The sequence below is a fragment of the Triturus cristatus genome, chromosome 6 (genome assembly GCF_964204655.1).
Source record: "Triturus cristatus chromosome 6, aTriCri1.1, whole genome shotgun sequence".
Lineage (NCBI taxonomy): Eukaryota > Metazoa > Chordata > Amphibia > Caudata > Salamandridae > Triturus > Triturus cristatus.
In genome coordinates, this window is record NC_140589.1 from 1,148,815,576 (window position 1) to 1,148,835,748 (window position 20,173).

General features: G+C 50.9%; 1 protein-coding gene across 8 annotated transcripts in view; it reads right to left on the reverse strand.

Moving 5' to 3' along the window:
• The window catches only part of MAP4K3 (mitogen-activated protein kinase kinase kinase kinase 3), a 1,115,786-nt gene that overhangs the window by 523,829 nt on the left and 571,784 nt on the right, over positions 1-20,173 (reverse strand). For 7 of the 8 annotated variants that reach the window (XM_085612074.1, XM_085612073.1, XM_085612071.1 and 4 more), the window contains one exon: positions 4,934-4,975. In XM_085612074.1, the coding sequence (XP_085468200.1) occupies positions 4,934-4,975 (42 nt within the window). The remainder of the gene's footprint in view (positions 1-4,933; positions 4,976-20,173) is intronic. The other variant, XM_085612068.1, reaches the window with a different exon arrangement.

Below are 20,173 nucleotides of genomic sequence, written 5' to 3' on the forward strand. Positions count from 1 at the left end.
GACCCCTGCCCCCACCATGTCCTCAACGTCGAACACAAAAAATTCAGCAGTACTCTCGCATACATTCTCAACACATCCATCACCACAGCTACCCTCCCCGATGCATGGAAACATGCAGAGGTCGGACCCCTTCTGAAGAAACACTCCGCCGACAGAGAACTAAAATATGACAACCCCACCTTGTACCACCCGTTCCCCGCCAAACTCCTCGAGAAGCCAATCAATCACAGCTGACCGAATGCCTAGAAAGAAACAACCTACTTGACGCCTCCCAATCCAGCTTATGTGCCAACCACAGCACCGAGACCACCCTAAGCGCCGCAACCGATTACATCAGAACCCTCCTTGATCATGGTGAAACAGCGGCCCTGATAGTTCTCGATCGCTCAGTGCCAACCGGCACAGTATCCCACCACACCCTTGTCAGAAGACTCCACCATGTCGGCGTCCAGAAAGATGCTCTCAAATGGATTGCATCCTTCCTCACAGGATGCACCCTAAGAATACACCTACTGCCCTTCACCTTCAAGAACATCCTCTGTAGCATACCCCAAGGGCTCCTTGCTCAACTCCACCTTGTTTAACACCTACATGACAGCCCTGGCCAAAATCGTCCGAGCACACAGTCGGAACATCATCTCCTAAACAGACTACACATAACTCATTCTCTCACTCACGGAAGACCCAGTCACCATCAGAACAAACTTCCAAAACACCACAACGCGTGTCGCCAACTGGATGAGGACAAACTGCACAAAGCTCATCACTGACAAAATGGAAATCCTGAGTTTCGTGAATAACTCCTCACCGTGGGACAACACCTGGTGGCCCCCCTAACGCAGGTCCATGCCAGCTCTAACTGACCACGCTTGCAACCTTAGCATCTTCATGGACAAACTGACCATGAAATGCCAGGTCAACGCAGTTTCCTCCTCCTTTTTACACACCATCTGCATGCTCCAAAAGATCTTCAGATGGATAACCATCAACACCAGAAAGAGAGTCATGCAAGCCCTCGTCACCAGCCGGACTACAGAAACCCACTGTTGTCTGGAATCACCATCCCACTCATCAAGAGACACCAGACCATACAGAATGCAGCAGCCAGACTCATCTTCAACCTCCTCAAATGGACAAGCATCACCCCCCCCCCTCATGAACCTCCTCTAGCTCTGTGTCCAAAGAGATGCTAGTTCAAGATGCTGACTCGCGCCTACAAAGTCCTCCACAACCAGGGTCTAGCATACATCAACAACCACCTGAACTTCCACCAGACAACTAAGCTCCACCTCCCTGGCCCTGATGCATGTTCTCCACATTTGCAGAAGAGACAGTGGCGGTCATTCCTTCTCCTACCTCGCCACAAAATCCTGGAACAACCTCCCCCTTTGCATGTGAACGTCACCCTCATTTGCAGACTTCAGAAAGGAAAGGGACTCAAGAACTAGCTCTTCGACTCAAACCTGCAAGACCTCGGCACCTGGAATCACCCTGGGGTGTTTAGCCGCGCTCTATAAGTACTGATTGATTGATTAAATGTCAATAGTAGATCCAAATGCGTATGTACTAATTACACCCTTGGTGAGAAAAAGGCCACGTACAACATAGAGCAGCAAAAAGCTTGCTTGTTAGATGCAAATTAAAGATTCATACTAACACTACTGATGGTAGTGTCTGAAATTCAAGGGAATTAAGGCAAGAAGTCCAATTAAGTTCTAACATTTTAGTTCTGCCTTCTGAAAAAACAGAGCAGCTAATGGACATACAGCGTGGTTACACCAATTATCCAATATATACAGCTGGACTTCTTTGTCTCTCCTCTGCATAACAGTAAGTAGATGTCAACTTATCTGGGAGCTGTGGATGCTACATGTTAGAATCTCTGCTAGCTTAGAGTTTCACACAGTTATCCTCTTTACAGCTTGGGGCACAGTGTAGCAGCCTGCAGCTAAACGGTGGTGCGCTAAAAATACATACATAAATAATTGCTTAAATAACACTTTAAATGACAAGTTAAACCATGGTGCAATAGTACCTGCTGTCACAGAACTGCACTGAGTGGTGCTCTTTAAGCCTTTGTTGAGCAATGTGGCAAAGAACATATAGTTACATCATCGATAACTTTGCTGATAGGAGCCCAAATGGAAATCAGGCACTCTGTTCTATAAATGACAGCGCCGGTGTGTGAGAATGTCGGATACATTACGGATTCCCTTAGACTAGACTATAAGAAAAGTTCACAGGGAATTTCATGATGTCTAACCTGAATATTATAAGATTAATCTCAAAACTTTGTTAAAGGTGAATAATGTCACGAAAGATCTCAAAACTCAAGCAGACGTTTTCAGCAAAACTCTCAAATGCCCATACTTATTCATTATTAAGATTCAGGACTGGGCAAAGAGAATTTTCCTTTTTATTTACAGTGACTTCACCCATTGAAAATCTCACAGCCTCCTGAGACTTAAGAACCAGAATAATCACAAGACTATCTCACTGGAGTTTTAAATCTGGGGTTCTAGCAGCAGTGCTGCTGATCTATTAAAAAAAGTTCCAAACTTGGACTGACATCTTCAACCCTTGCGAGCCAGAAGGAAACAGTGCCATACACATGCCAGGAATAGCTGGGGCTGTAGCACACAGTTAAAAACATAGCTGCTGATCCTAGGACATGGTCAAATGAAGAATCTCTCGTCCCTGAAAACTTAACATTGCTAAAGGTTATTGGGAAGCTCGGCCGGCGATGGAGTAAAGTACCACAAGACAATTCAAAGGGGGTGGTCCAGTTGGCAAATATTTAGTCCAATCCTATTTCTTAGTGGATGTAACTTTTAAGAGATGAAAGGTGTAGGTAAGGTTAATTAACTAATTGCAAAGGTTCCTTCTAAAGCAGATTGTTTTTTTCCCATATTGTTCTGCTGGTGGATAATCAGCTACACCACACAGCCTCTTTTCAAATAAATACTTTTATATTGACAGCGACTGGTTCTCTTAATACACCAGTAATCAAAGCAAGCATTGGACACACCAGAAAGAAGTGGTTTAATGCAGCTGAATGGAATCATATTGAAGGAAGCAAGCAGGGGTGTGAGTGAGGTGTTTTACCTGATTAAGAACTTTTCCATTCATGGTACCTTATGTGACCAAACTAATCACACAGAGGGTAATACACATAAGAAAACTGGCGTGCACAGGTTCTTAAGGACATGCCAATTTTACGCTTTGGGTTTCCAATTTAGGTACAAACACCCACTGTTCCTTGAAACGTAACAAGCTTTTACAATGCAGCATTGGAGTCCAGATGCTACCTTAGGTCAAATAAAGCAAATATGGTGGATCGGCGTGGCATTAGCCAGCAGTCTTAGGGCATGTAGTGAGTAGTCACTTTTCATTGGAGCAGAGATTAAAATGGAGATATTGCTGTAACAGAAAAACAAAGGACTGATCCTCAATGTTAACAAGGCCAGACTTTACTAACGAAGGAAAACAATTTGTAGGGTGCAGCTGAAATGCTGTGGGAAGCATTAAAAGGACTTTAACATGTATCCCAAGTAAGGAAATACAACAGTTATAGCTATTTTACAACAAACATTGTATTAGAGTGGAAACTGAACATGTTCATGTTTTCCTGCATTTCTCCAACCACAGCCCTTTTCGATGTATGTACCTCCAGCAACTTTCCAATTTCTAATTGTTATCCATATTGCCAAATAAGTTCAGAGCTCACACTCCCACATTGGCGACTTCCTTATGGAAATCTGAGTCAGCTTGTATTTACTGGCAACCCATCGTCCTAGCAAAGATCTTGGGAAAGTGGTGTAAAGCTGCTCCAGATATACCCAGAAAAACAGCTGCTTCTTAATCTCATCCTTATGGTGTCAACATTGTCATTACACTGAAGCTGCAACCTGAGTTCAGTTGGAAGAGTACTTGGTCATCGCCAATAAGCAATATTTTCTGAGACTCTCAAATCCCTCATTTACTTAAGCACACTTATGTAGTAGAAAATCTATATTTAGAAACGTACAAAATGATCCAAATAAAACGTTGCTCATTTGTGTTTTAACAGAAAAAGACTTGCCAACTCCTTACAAAATGGAACTTACTCTACTATATACTGCTTCACGGCAGATGTTACTATGCTGATTGAAGTGATGCAAACACAAGATGTTAGGTTCAGCTTCCTTTATTTGTGCTCCTATGTCACTTTTGGTGATCTCCCTCAACTAAGTGAGCGATGCTAATAGCACCACCAGGCACTGGTGATTTGTTACTGTGGCAAATAATTCCAGGTGTAGCCTAACACCTGAGAAGACAGCCATGTAAGGAATATAATTAAACCAATAAAAATCTAAAACTATTTTTGATGTAGGGGAGAATAAACATAAATGCTCCTTGTATACCCCAAGACTCAAGCATGAAGAGGTTACAATGTAGAAAGCAGCTGAACACTGCAGAAAATATGTGTTTTAGGAGTAATAAGATAATTTGAACCCTAACCTGAGATAGCTACAGAGGATCAATCTGTAATCTACCCAGACTTCGCTTTGGCTGGGCCCTGGTATCTCAAATTAAGACAGTCCAAATTCAACAAAACTACCAGGCTGCCCATGACTTCCGCCTGAAACATTAAAGGAAGGGTGGATGTCGATCTACTTTTTCCATTCAGGGATCTTAAGGTGTTAACCTATGAAAAATGACTGATAACTAAGCATCTACTCGCCCAATAAAATAATTTAAACAAGTCTTTTTTTGTTTTGACATGTATTTGTGATAAACAGGTAAGAAAGCTGGTAAAGTGTTGTGATGTGAATAAATTGCATCATACCCTTAAAAGACAGGTCACATACTAATAAAGTTCACTGATCGAGTGAAACCTCTTATCAAACCAAAAACATGCACTAAAAGTCATGTTAAAATAAAGTTAACTTACATGAACTTGTGGTGTTGGTGGCAATCCATTACTAACTGGCTTCTAGGACAAAAACATAGTTTAATTACATATTTCAAGGACTGACACGATGATGTAAAATATCAAATGCAATAACTGTGATAGATAACAGAATGCTTCACAATCTACTACACCATTATCAAAGCTAAAATTAAACCTCCTGTGGACAAATGAAAGGGTTAAAATAGTATGAATCAAGTTACATAATGTGAAAAAGACACTTTCCCATCATGAACTGTACAGAGTGCTCTTGTGTGTTTTCAGCCAAGTTCAAAATGAACAATAAACAAATACTAAATAATTAGACAGTTTTATTGATATTTTATTTAACTAAGAAAAACAAATGTGGAGGGGAGGAGCCTAGCGCGCAACCAAGATGGCCGCGTAGGTGCGAGGCTCCCGAGGACCTCCGCGACCTCCTGAATTAATCCTGGCTATATCCTGTCCTTTTTGAGGGGACTGTGTCGGTGAACCCGAGCTGAGGCGCCACCCGTTTTCCGTGTTCGAATCTGACCCCGAACACCGGCGGGAGCGCCGATCGAAGGTTGCGGCCTTCCCCGCGCCGGCCCCCCGGATTGGAGTAGTGGGGCGATCCGGGGACAAAGTGAACAACAGCGGCGGGCACGGCTGGGCGACTCGCGTACCCCGCGCTTTCACTTTCACTTTTGCGCCCTCCTCGCCTCCAGCGAGGTAGGGTCGCGAAGCGGGGTGCGGTGGTGTGGTCTTGTCCAGGTGCCCGGCTGACCCGCCAGCTGTGGGTCGTCCTGCGGTGCGGTGGCCGCCCTCCCCCCCCCCGGACCCCGTGAACGGGTTTATCGGCCCTTTTGAGGAGATTGGCACGACGGTGGGAGAGCAAGCATGTCCACCAAACAAGATGGCGACCGGGCGAAGGTGAAGACGACCCGCCGTGGCCCGGCGCACCAATCCAACAGTATGGACCGCTACACTCTCCAGAAGGGATCTCCGGAGACATCGCGCACGTCCCCGGCGGGCCTGACGGAGACGCCTGCCCAGCCGGTGGACCTGACCCTCCGGGACGTCATGGGCGCCATCGCGGAGATGAAGGCCTCGGTGGACCAGCGCTTCGACACCCTAGCGCAAAAAATAGACTCGGCCCTTGTGGATGTGAGCCTGGTGAGGGCCGACCTGTCTAAGACGAATGACCGGGTCGATTCCCTGACCCACACCACAACGGGCCTCGAGACAGATGTGGCGGCCCTCCAAAAGGAGGTGCGCCGGCTTGGCCAGGCGAGCGCCCTGATGGACCGGCGACTGGAGGATTCTGAGGGTCGTGCCAGGAGGAATAATGTTCGTATTGTGGGGGTGCCGGAGGGACGAGAGGCGGAGGCCGCCGACCTTTTTGTGGAAGATCTAATCCTTACCCATCTGCAGCCCCGGGGCCTGAGTAAGCTTTTTGCGGTGGAGCGTGCTCACCGGGTCCCTGGGGGCAGGCCGAAGGCCGGTGCCCCGCCGCGGCCTCTCATTGCCCGGGTTTTTAACTTTCGGGACAGGGACGCTATCCTGCAGACCTCCAGGCAACAGGGACCGGTCAAGCTTGACAACATGGATGTGCGTTTCTACCCAGACTTTACTCCGGCGGTCCAAAAGCAGAGACTGAGTTTTCTCGGTGTTAAACGTCGCCTGCGGGACCTGAACCTAAAGTACTCAATGCTCTTTCCAGCTAAGCTAAGGGTGGAGGTGGAAGGTCGCACACACTTCTTTGATCGACCCGAGGCGGCTGGGGACTGGTTGGACACTCTGCCTGATGATCGGGGCCGGGGGGGTGGGGGGGGTGCGGGCGGTGGAGAGGGCCTGCCGGATCAGAATTAAGGGGTGAATAATAGACCCTGCTCGGGACAATACTTCTTTACCATTTCTCGATCGTGTATGTTCCCCTCCTATGGAGGTCGTACGGGGTCTGTTGGGGGCTTCCCTTCTCCTCTGGGGTACTAGTTAGTCTTTCTCTATGGGGCGACAGGCACACTGCACTTTGGGGGGGCTGACTGGGCTCATGCAGGGGTGCAGGGAGGGGGGAGTTCTGTTGGGATGGGGGGGCGGGGGGGGTGTGTTGTTTGTTCGCACCGCAAGGCAAACCCTTTACTGTATTGCTGTTCTCGAAATGCTCTGTGGGGGACGACTGATTGCTTCTACGTATGATGGGGGGTAGGGACTTGGCTGTGTTGTCCTGGAATGTTAACGGCCTGGGGGATCGGATTAAGCGTGGTGTGGTCCTGCAGTTCCTGAAACGTATATCGCCAGATGTTGTCTTCTTGCAGGAGACACACCTTATAGGTAACTCCTTCCATGCCATGAATCGGCGAGGCTATCGTTTGGTGGCCCACTCGGGCTTCACTTCGGGGTCGCGGGGGGTGGGTATCATGATCAAGAACTCGCTCCCGCTGGAGATTGATGAGGTGCGCCATGACGAGAGGGGACGCTACACTGTCCTGGTGGGTAGAATGGAGGGTAGAGTGTTTGTTTTCATGTCAGTGTACGTCCCGCCTGGGTTACAAGCTACTACATTTGCGGACCTGGGGCGCCTCCTCCTGGACCTCCCGGGTGGCCTGCTGGTGGTTGGGGGGGACTTCAATGCGGTAGTTTCTGGGTCTATGGATCGTCACCCCCCTAGGGACCTCCCCCGGGCACAGGCGTGGCTGTCCGGCCTTTTAGACACACTGGGCCTGGTGGATTGCTGGCGACTAAAGCACCCTACGCAGCTGCAATACACTTTCCACTCGGGTGCCCATGGTAGCCTCTCGCGACTTGACTACATCCTGGTCCCGGCGGCCCACGCTGGGAGGGTAGGAGAGGTGTGCCATCTGGCGCGGGGTATTTCGGACCACTCCCCATTACTGTTACATTTTGATGTCTTCCCGAGGGGGGAGGGCAGGGTGGCCCCAATCAATGCATGGTACTTGCGAGACCCCACTATTCGCGCCGACTTGATCAAATCCTTACAGCGATATTTTGACGAGAATGTGGGGTCTGTCCCTTCGGCCATCTCCCTGTGGGAGGCCTTTAAGGTAGTCCTCAGAGGGGAGGCCCTCTCCTTTATCTCCCATGCCCGGAGGCGTGAGCGGGAGGAGGTGACCCGGGTGGAGGCCGAGATTGTGGAACTGGAGGGTGACCTGGGGAGCGGGGTAACGGATGCCAAGTTGCATGTTTTGCACCTCAAGCAGGCGGCCTATAGGGCCCTCGTCACGGAGGCGGCCAGGGGCCTCAGTAGAGAGCAACAGGGACGATTGTATGATGTGGGCGATAAGGCGGGTAAATTGATTGCGTGGTTGGATAAGAGGGAGAGAGCGAGTCGTGTGGTTCCTTTGATTGAGAGGATGGATGGTGCGCGTGTCACCGAGCCGGAAGCCATTGTCTCCTGCTTCGCGGATTACTTCCGCGAGGTGTACTCCCCGGTTTCCCCCTGCTTGGAGGAAGATTCCCATTCCCTGCTTCGGGACATAGCGCTGCCCTCCCTTTCGGTGGAGGACAGGGATTCGCTGGACGCTCCTCCCACCTCGGACGAAATTGCCCTGGCTATTCGCTCGGTCGCGTCCGGCAAGGCCATGGGCCCTAATGGTCTCCCCATCGAGCTTTACAAGCTGCGCCCGGATGTACTAGCGCCCCACCTGCGCGCGATGTTCCTGGCGGCCCACTCGCAGGGTTCCCTCCCGCCGGACCAGCGTCTGGCCACGATCGTGGTGATACACAAGGAGGGGAGACCCCGTGAGCGGGTCACATCCTACAGGCCAATTTCGCTCTTGAACGCGGAACCCAAAATCCTCGCCAAGGTGTTGGCCAACCGGTTGGTCGGTGTGGTGGGCGACTTGGTCCACCAAGACCAATCTGGATTTATACCCCATCGCAACACGGCTCTTAATCTGCGACGCTTGCACGGGGTGCTCGCGCGTGTCCCGTTTGTGCGGGAGCCGGCCATCTTGGCATCCTTAGACGCCACCATGGCGTTTGACACGCTTGAATGGCCATATATCTGGGCGATGCTGGCGAAATTCGGATTTGGCCCGGGGTTCATTAGCTGGGTCAAATTGTTGTATTCGGGCCCATTGGCGCAGGTGGTGGTGAATGGGCGAGTCTCGGCCCCATTCGAGCTGGGGCGGGGCACGCGTCAGGGTTGCCCCTTGTCGCCGCTCCTGTTTGCACTGGCCTTGGAGCCCTTGGCGGAGTGGCTACGGTGGCACCCTTCTATCCGTGGTCTCCGCTGGACCCCTGAGTATGAGGACCGCGTGTCCCTCTACGCCGATGATATCCTTTTGTATCTCGCCTCCCCGCGCAAATCGCTGATTGTCCTGGTTGATGTTTTGCGCTCCTTCGGGCGTAACTCAGGCCTTGTCATCAACTGGGCGAAATCCTGCGTATATGTGCTTTCCGGGGAGGCTCCGGCCCTACCGCGTGACTGCCCGATCCAGATTGCCTCCCAGGGGTTCCGGTACCTGGGTATATATATCACTCTAGACCCGGAGGCCCGCTATGAGCGGAACTTGTTGCCCCCCCTCCAGCGCTTGCGAGAGGATGTCGCGCGTTGGCGGCGTCTTCCGCTCTCGCCACTTGGCCGAGCGGCCCTGTTTAAGATGATGTCCTTGCCGCGCTTCCTGTACGCCCTCCAGAACACTATGGACTTGGTACCAGCGCGCTACTTCCGCGAGGTGGAGGGCCTGCAGCGGCGCCTGTTCTGGGACGGGAGGCCGCGTATTGCTCTGGCCAAATTGACGCTCCCGTGGTACGATGGGGGGGTCGCCCTCCCGGACATTAAACGGTATTACTGGGCCTCCCAGCTAGCTGCAATCAATCATGGCCTTTACGGGCCCGCCTTGAACCCGGCATTTGAAATGGACAAGATGCTCCTGCCCGGTGGCGATTATAATCGAGCGCTCTACTCTGGCACGCCCGACTCCCGTCTGACGGGACCGACGCGTGTCATGGTGCGTGTATGGCACGCGGCTAATGCAGCTATGGGGTGGAAGGACCGTTTGACCCAGGCGTCACCGCTATATGCGTCTGAGAGGTTGGGCTCCCTCCTGTGGACATCGAAGGGCTTCGAGAAGTGGGACACGATCGGAATCAGCACGGTGGGAGATCTCTGGACGAGGGGGGGTTTCAAGACTTTTGAGACGCTGCAGACGGAGTTTCAGCTGCAAGGCAGTGAGTACTTTCGATACTTACAAGTCCGCCACGCGCTGGCCTCCGTCTTCCCGGATGTTGCGTCCATTCCGGAGTCTTCCCCCCTAGAGGACAGGGTGCTGGATGGCCATGTACCAGACAGCACGATCTCCCTTATATATAAAAAACTGATCAATGACAGATCGTGCCTGCTGACTGGCCTCCGCGAGGCCTGGGTTGCCGATGGGCTGGAGCTGGACGACGAGGACTGGATCTCCGCGGTGGCCTCTCCGAAGGAGGTGGCCATGCCGGCTCGCCTTCGCTTCGTCCAGCTTAAGATCCTTCACCGGGTTTACGTCACGGGGCCGAGGCTTCTACGTATGGGCTTTGCTTCTGACGGATTGTGTAAGCGCGGCTGTGGTGCTTTGGCAACTTTCATGCATATACTGTGGGAGTGCCCGAAAGTGGAGCGATTCTGGCGTGGTGTGCATGAGGTCTTGCGTGTGGTTACGCGTGTCGCACTGCTGCCTGAAGCGAGGAGATGCTTGCTGAATGTGTGGGAACCAAATGATTATTCGGTCCCGCAGACGCGGTGGGTGACTCTGGGATACATGATAGCGAAGCGTGACATTGCCCAATTGTGGGGATCCCAGAGGCCCCCGGCGGTGTTGGCCTGGAAAGAACATATGGATTGGTGTATGTTTCGTGAAAAAGTAGTGTATGTGGCGAGGGGTAAGCCTGGGGCGTGGGTGAAAATCTGGAGCCCCTGGAACGCTTACCGTGGGGGTATTTGTGAGCCGCCACTGCTACCGGCAGCCTCGCCAGCCCCATCTCCTTAGCCGACCCCCTCCCTCAGCCGTGGGCACGTGGCTCCCCAGTCCCTGCTATACTCCCATTCCCCTCTTCAGAGTTTTGCTGCTGGTTAGGATCCCCCATTTACGGAGCACGTACTGTCACTTGGATCGCGGGTTGCCTTGCGGGTGCGGTTTTTTGTGTTGTTCTGTTTGACAAAAGGAAACCGTATTGTGGGCTAGGAGTTATGCGGCCTACGCTATTGATATCACCTGATTTGCCAATCTGCTCCGCCAAGAGACTCTCACTGCATGTATGTTATATGCCTTTTGCTACTCTAGCGGCCGGCCGGATGGTTGTGCCCATGCCTGTAACTTTTTCATCATGCAATAAACGGTTTCAAAAAAAAAAAAAAAAAAAAAAAAAACAAATGTGGAAAATGGGTTCGAGGATCATGCATATCACTGGAGATATTCGACAATTTAGTTTTTATTAATTCATTGTGATTTCTCATAGTAAAGAAGGCTGCTTTGAGTGGTGTACTCACAACATTAAGTACTGAATATGCTACTTACCAGTATGCATCTGTTCTTGGCATGTAAGGCTGCTGACATTCATATCTGTGCATAGATCGCCGCCTAGTGTTGGGTCCGGATGTTTGCACGTTGTTGTCCTGGAAGAGTCTTCGAAGTATCCCGAGATAGGTGACTCCTCCCCTGGACTACAGTGCGCATGGGCATCCTCTCCATCCTCAGATTGTTTTTCGCCATTGTGGCAGTGATGGAGTAGATACAGAAAGTGATGACCATGCTATACAGTAATTCTGAGAGCTGCAGCTGCTACAGGCGCCGGGGAGGAGGGTGGGCGATATGAATGTCAGCAGCCCTACATGCCAAGAACAGATGCATACTGGTAAGTAGCATATTCAGTTCGAGGCATGTGGGCTGCTGAATTCATATCTGTGCATAGAATACATAGCAGTACCTCCGATTAGCGGCGGCTACCAGTGCCAGCTGCAGCGGTCTGAAAAAGGGTTTTGAGAACAGCCTGTCCTACAGGTGCCTGCTGTTTTGAGTGTACATCTACACAGTAGTGTTTGGTAAATGTATGTATAGTGGACCATGTGGCTGCTCTACATATTTCCTGTAAAGGAATGTTTCCAAGGAAAGCCATGGACGCCCCTAACTTACGTGTTGAGTGGGCTCGTGGGGGAATCGTTAATGTGCGTTTAGCCTTTTGATAGCAAATTTGAATACATTTAACGATCCATCTGGCTATACCTGCTTTGGAAATGGCGTTGCCCTTGTGCTGTGGAGAAAATGCAACGAAAAGTTGTTTTGTCTTCCTAAAGACTTTAGTTTTGTCTATATAGTACATGAGGGCTCTCTTTACATCTAGTGTATGGAGCATTCTCTCTGCTAAATTCTGTGGATTTTGAAAGAAAACAGGCAGTTCAATAGTTTGATTCATGTGGAACTGCGATATTACTTTGGGCATGAATTTGGGGTTGGTACGTAGTACGACCCTGTTTGCGTGAACCTGTATGAATGGCTCTTGAATGGTTAGTGCCTGGAGTTCACTAACTCTTCTTAACGAAGTGATTGCCACTAGGAAAGCTACTTTCCAGGTGAGGAATTGAATCTCACATGAGTGGAGAGGTTCGAAGGGTGGACCCATCAGTCGGGTGAGGACCAAGTTGAGGTTCCACACCGGTGCTGGTGAGTGTCTTGGGGGGAATTACTCGTTTAAGTCCCTCCAAGAAAGCTTTGATGGCAGGCACTCTGAATAAAGAGGTGCTGCCTGTTCTGGAGATAGGCTGCTATTGCGGTCAAATGGACACGTATTGAGGTGTATGCCAGATTGCATCGGTATAGGTGTAGGAGGTAACAGATTATATTTTGAATGGATGCGTCTAGCGGGTTAATGTCATTGTTGTTGCTATAAATGACAAACCTCTTCCATTTAGCTGCATAGCAAGCCCTGGTAGTGGGTCTCCTGGCCTCCTTAATGATCTCCATACAGTCAGGTGGCAGGTTTAGGTAGCCAAACTCTAGGATTTCAGGAGCCAGATTGCCAGGTTCAGCTGCTGCGGATCTGGGTGCTGAATTTCTCCATGGTTCTGCGTCAAAAGCGCAGGTTTGATCCGCAGCCTTTGATGCGGCACCACGGAAAGTTCCAGAAAGGTTGTGTACCATGGCTGGCGTGCCTATGTTGGAGCAACCAGGATGAGTGTCAGTGAGTGCTGTCGCAGTTTGCGTGCCACCAGCGGTATCAATGGCGCTGGGGGAAAAGCGTACGCAAATCTGCCGGACCAGTTCATCCATATCGCATTGCCCTGCGACTGTGGATGTGGGAACCTGGCGGCAAAGCTTTGGCATTTTGCGTTTTCGCTTGTCGCGAATAGGTCTATCTCTGGATGACCCCACTGCTGGAAGTACGGTTGGAGTACTGATGGGTGTAACTCCCACTCGTGCATTTGGTGGCTGTGTCTGCTGAGCAGATCCGCCATCTGGTTGTCCTTGCCTGGGAGGTGTTCCGCCATGAGGAATATGTTCCTCTGAAAGGCCCACTTCCACATGCTCTGAGCCAGATGAGACAACGGTGGAGAGTGTGTTCCTCCCTGCTTCTGTATGTAGTACATGGCAGTCATGTTGTCCGTCCGGATCAACACGACCTTGTTGCACAGATGTACTTTGAATGCCTTCATGGCTAGGAAGATTGCCAACAATTCCAGAAGGTTGATGTGCATATTCTTTTGTTGTGTTATCCATAGTCCCTGCACTGTGTAATTGAGTACATGAGCTCCCCATCCCTGGAGAGACGCGTCCGCTGTCTGTATTATTTGGGGAACAGGCTCTTGGAACGGTCGGCCCTTGCAAAGGTTTTGTGGATTCCACCAATGCAGAGAGTTGTATGCCCGACCGCTCACCAACACTAGGTCTTTCAACTGTCCTTGAGCCTGATTCCACTGACGTGCTAAGCACTCCTGAAGCGGGCGCATATGTAGTCTTGCGTGTGGGACTATGAAAATACAGGAGGCCATCATGCCTATCAACTGCATGAACACTCGCGCAGGAAGGGAGTGTTGGGGTTTGAACTTGGAAATCAGCATTTGCATGCTGCTGATCCTCACTAAATTTGGCTGAGCTGTGGCTGCCAAGGGTGTTTATGGTCGCACCTAGGTACTGTTGTACGTGTGCGGGTTGGAGATGTGATTTTGGGTAATTTAGTGAGAATCCCAGACTGTGAAGGAGCTGAATGGTGCGGGACATGTGGCTGGCACATTGCTGGGCTAACTTTGCCTGAACAAGCCAGTCGTCCAGGTAAGGGTAGACGTGAATGTGTTGCCTCCGTAGATGTGCAGCCACGGTAGCTAGGCACTTTGTGAAAACTCTGGGTGCTGTGGTTACTCCGAAGGGGAGGACTTTGAATTGATAGTGCTGACCCTGAATGGTGAACCGGAGATATTTTCTGTGTGACGGGTGTATGGGTATGTGGAAATACGCATCTTTGAGGTCCAGCGTGGCTAGGAAATCTCCCTGTCTGAGGAGTGGGAGAACCTGCTGCAGGGTGAGCATGTGAAAATGCTCCGAGAGAATGTAGTGGTTGAGAGGTCTCAGGTCTAGAATAGGTCTGAGTGACCCGTCCTTTTTTGGTATTAAGAAGTACAGAGAGTATACCCCTGTTCCCTGCTGGTGTACGGGCACGACCTCTATTGCGCCTTTTTGCAGCATACTTAGCACCTCCTGCTGTAATAACGCTAAGTGCTCTGAGGACATAGGACGGTGCCTTGGCGGTATGGTGGGTGGAGTGGCGGTTAATTCGAGACAGTAACCGTGTTGGATAACATCTTTGACCCACCTGTCTGTGGTGATGGAATTCCACGTGGACAGGAACCGCTGGAGTCTCCCCCCGACAGGTGTTGTGGTCGGGGGGAAGGTAGGGGGCGTCACTGTTTGTTCTTGGGGGAGGACCTGGTATTGCCGTAACCACGTCCTCTGCCCTTGGTGCTGGAGCCACGATATCCACCTCGGGTGTTTTTATCGTAGGAACCCTGTGTGCCCCCTTTATTGTAGGTTTGTTGTGCCCCCTGTCCTCTACCTGCACCTCTATTTCCGGGGCGACGAAAGGAGCCACTACGAAAAGTCTGCGTTTGCAGAGCCCTCATTGACTTCGCAGTGTCGGTGTCTTTTTTTTATCTTTTCTAAGGTGGTGTCAACCTCCGGTCCAAATAATTAGTCGGGGTTGACCGGCTGATTGAGGATGTTATTTTGGACTTCAGGTTTGAATCCGGAGATTCGTAACCAGGCGTGTCGTCGAAGCATGACGCTAGTGTTTATTGCCCTTGCAGCTGTGTCTGCGGCATCCAGTGCACACTTGATGGATGCGTTTGTGAGCAGTTGTCCCTCCCTGATGAGGAGCTCCGCTGCCTCTTTGTACTCATCTGGCAGGTGTTGGAGTAGGGTCTCTAATGTGTCATAGTGTGAACGGTCGTAGCGAGCTAGGAGGGCCTGTGTATTGGCGATGCGCCATATGTTTGCTGCCTGGGCTGCAATCCGTTTGCCGGAGGTTTCTAGAACCTTGGACTCTTTGTCCGGGGGAGGAGCATCACCAGTTGTCTGCGAGTGTGCTCGTTTGAGAGCATTGGCAACTACAATGGAGTCCAGAGGCAACTGGCTCCTAATGTACGTGGGGTCCCCAGGTGCGGGTTTGTATTTTTTCTCGATCCTGGGGTTTATGACCCGTGCCCTGGTGGTTTCTTTGAAAATGTCCTTTGCTGGCTTTAGGACACCCTTTAACATGGGCAGAGTTTTTACAGTCCTCTCGGAGGATGCGAAAGTGTCCACCAAGAAGTCATCCTCGATAGTGTCTGAGTGGAGTTGCACTCCATGATTGGCTGCGACACGTTCAATGAGGGCGTTGAATGCAGCAGTGTCCTCTGTGGGGGACGTTTTTGCGCCATAAAGTTGCGTGTCCTGTGTATCCAGGGCGGCACCAGGCTCTACGGGGTCATCCCAGACTTGATCAGGGTCTTGCTGGCCCTCAGGGTCCATGTCTTCGGGGTAGGTGGTGTCGTCACCCATGTAGTCCTCCACTGCATCCGTGTCGGAGTGCGTTGGAGAGAATGATGGATCTGTGTAAGAGGTGTGGATGCGTTCATAAAGAACTGGTTCCGATTCCGCCGGCATTTTTTGTTTTAGCGGGATCCTATAAGAGTCCAAAGCGTGCCCTGAAGTGATCTTCCGCTTTTGGAGCATAAGCCTGCCGGTGTCGGCGTCGATGAAGTGGGACGGCGATGTCCCAGTAGTCGAGTGTTCGGTAGATGGGGACCTTGTCTGTGTGACGCGGGTTCTGATTTCGAACATTTTCGGCGCCGTGGATGGCGGCAGACCAAAGGTGATGTTGGCCGGTGCCGAAGGTGCCTTCTGTGCCCGTTTCGGTTCGGAGCCCGAGGAGGTCTGGAGGGCTGCCTTTTCCCTGATGCGTTTCAAGGACGCTGCCACTTGTTGCACCTGGAACGCCGATGGTTCTTTGGCGCCGATAGGTTCCGTATCAACAGGCGTGGACTTCTTCGAAGTCACCGGGTCATCGAGCCGAGGAGGGGTAGGAGCCGACGACGGCGTCGATGAATGTACCTTAGTCGCTGCCTTCGAGGTGGATAGCGATGCAGTGGCCATTTTCACCTTGATGGCTGGTGCCGATGATTTCGGTGCCGGGGGCCTTGGCGCTTTGACGGTACCGATAGATTTCCTTCTTGGGTCGGCGCCGACATCGGCTGCAGCGAGTTCGGCACCGAAGTCCCGTTTGGTGCGGTCGGAGCCGACGGGTTTGGCTGGCGTCGAAGGTGTGGTGGTCCTCGAGCCGACCAGTGTCAGTTTCACTTTCGGTTTCTGTTGAACCGGTGCGATGAGTGGTTTCGGTTTCGTGGTAGGGAAACCAGTCTTTTTAGGTGACAATGGCTCTTGCTGAATGTCCGTGGCCGGGCCAGAGGGCGGGGCCGAGGAACTGCGGGATTGGTCTTGGGTAAGGCCCGAAGGCGATCCCTCGACCGGAGCCGTCGACTGACCCATTGGGATATCCTCCAGTTGGACGGGTAGGCCTTGCTCCTCACCGGAGCTACCTTCTCCGGCCCCTAAGGCCTCATCGTAGTCTCCTACCTCATCGTCGGCTTCTTCCCTGTGAAAAAGCTCTTCTTCGACATCTTCCGATCGGGAACCGTGTTCGGAAGTGGGGCTGGAGGGTATATTTTCCACGCTTTCGACATCTTCGTCCTCGGTGCTGAAGATGTTGGCCGGGGCCGGGGCCGCTTGCTGTGCTTCCAGTCGCGCGGCTCGTCGATTCCGTAGAGTCTTCTTGGATCGGAATCGGGCACAGGCCATGCATTTTGATTCGTCATGATCCGGTGAGAGGCATTTGTTACACACCGGGTGGACGTCGATATGGGGGTATTTGGCGTGGCAAACAGGACACCGCTTGAATGGGGTCCTCGATTCCATCGTCGAAGTTCGGTCGATGGTCGGATTGAATGGATCCGAGAAGTTGTTAAAATCGCGAAACTAGTCTGTAAACTGTTGATACCGATCGGAAACAGTACCGTCGAAAACTAAAGGCCTTTTGGCCTGAAACTAGATTTTCCTAACTTGAGTCAAGATAAGCACATCCGAACCCAATGGCGGAAAAAAAACAATCTGAGGATGGAGAGGATGCCCATGCGCACTGTAGTCCAGGGGAGGAGTCACCTATCTCGGGATACTTCGAAGACTCTTCCAGGACAACAACGTGCAAACATCCGGACCCAACACTAGGCGGCGATCTATGCACAGATATGAATTCAGCAGCCCACATGCCTCGAACTGCATATGCATTCACCCGGAGTTGCAGACCTACCTAGATTCCATCAAACTGGTCTGGCTAAGTAATGTCCAACGCAAATACCTAGATGTGCCCTTTACAAAAGAAGACGTCGTCCAGGTTATTAACAGCCTACCTGGAGACAAAGCACCAGGCCTTGATGTCCTATCGGTGTCGTTCTATAAAACTTATGCCACCGAGCTTGCCCCCTACCTGCTAGAGGTGTACCAAGATTCCCTCGATAAAGGTCATCTTACCTCAACGATGCGCAAGGCGGTGATTGGCTTTTCTGGCTTCAGAATTGTAACAAACAAATGTGTTTATTATCGCCCGCTTTACCTTATTAATACAGACGTGAAAATGTTGGCCAAACTGATAGCCAACAGACAACATCCGCTTTTACCCCTCGTGGCAAGACCAGACCAATCCGGCTTTATTCCTGGGAGGTCCACCTCACATAATCTACGTACCTTCTTCTCCATTCTTCACCAATTAGACCCCAACCTACCTGTGCTCTCTGCATTTTTAGATGCCACAAAGGCATTTGATTCCCTCAAGTGGCCATTCCTTTTTACTATACTCCCCAGAATTTGCATTAGTTCAAATTTCCTGAAGCTCATCAGCTTGCTGTACACTAATCCGACTGCCAGATTCAAAGTTAACGACTTGCTATCGGAACCATTCCCAGTAGCTCGTGGCACCAGACAGGGGTGCCCCCTGTCCCCTTTATTATTCGCAATTGCAATGGAGCCTCTAGCAGCCAGGATGCGTCAACACCACACAGCTAGAGGACTTGGCCTCACTGACAGAGGTTTAATTATCTCTATGTACGCAGACGACATTACACTATACGTCCGCAAGCCTGAAACTAATCTTAACCCGGTACTGCGTGAAATACTCCTCTTCGGAGGCATGTCAGGCATAAAAGTGAATTGGTCCATATCGTCTCTCCTTGCCTTAACTCCAGCTCCGATTGCATTGGGCCTCGAATTTCCACTCACCTGGGCGGACACAGCGGTCAAATACCTCAGGATATGGCTCTCCAGGGAGCTAAACAAGATTTGGCGCTTAAATTACAGGCGGCTTGTCACCTGGCTGGAGAGCAGAATCTCTATTTGGGCAAAACTGCCATTGTCACTCACTGGGAGCATAGCAATAGCTAAAGTGATCATTCTTCCTAAATGTTTGCACCTATTTGCCAATATCCCCCTTCCTCTCACGCAGGCCTTTTTTCCACGATTACGCTCCCTTTTAGTTTCCCTTGTGTGGGCGGGTAAACAACCACGCATCTCTTGGGAAGTCCTGACACTCCCATTGAAACAGGGAGGTCTTGGTGCTCCAGACTTCGAATTATACGCACTGATTGCTCAGGCTCAATATCTCCACTACTGGGTCCACCCCATCCCATTTCAACCCCATGTAGCCGTAGAAAACAATGTTGCTTTCCCTGCTCCACTTCCAGCCGCTGTTTATTATACATTCAAACGGCCTACTGCAGAAATTAATACGGTGGAAACTCTACGCTGGGCATGGGAGGGACTTGGATGCCACGCAAAACTCCCACTACTATATGCCCTGTCCATTCCACTTGCTCACACCCTAGCTTCCCCCCACTACAAGACGCTGGCTCTATTCAAAGAGCCTGTCAAATGGGGCTATCCATTTTCGCAGACCTGTATCCAGCCAATTAATTCCTACCTCGGCCACAACATCCAGACGGATCACACATCTCCCCCTCTAGAACTGCTACTTTATCACCAACTCAAACCTAACTGCCGGCAAGTACACAACTTATTTCCTGCTGCACCTTCACCCCTACTCTCGTTGGAAAATAGCCTCGCGCATCCATCATCCAAGTAATTGATAACTTACCCAATCATAATCGCTAATGCGCAGGCACAGTGGTCCTTGGACCTTGACCCACCACTCACGGACAAACAATGAGCCTTTTGCTGTGCTCAAATCAAACGCCTCTCTACCAACTATAAGCTGCAGGTAATACTTTTCAAATTCCTGCATAGACTAAATTGCACACTACTGCAATTACATAAAATGGGCCTGCGTCCTAATGCTACATGCTGGCCCTGCTCCAAAACTCAAGCCTCCTTCCTCCATTTATCATAGTTCTGTGACTCAATTTCACTGTTCTGGGGGAAAAGTGTTCGATATCCTTCATGACGTGACTGGTTTTCAACATGCCCGCACTTCCCTAACGGCCCTCTTGGAACACGTAGCCAACGTCCCTCCGAGGGTAGGCCGCTTGTCAGCAATGTTACTCCACCTTGCCAATCCCCACATCGCAATACACTGGGGATCATCGGGTGCGCCAAGTGTCAATATGTGGTTAAAGGACGTCACATATTGCCAGGAGATGCTAGCTGCATACTGTGATCTGATGCCTTCAGCATCACGACCCAAAGACATCTGGGCCCCGTTCACGGTTTGGGCGACTGCCCGTACTGAAAC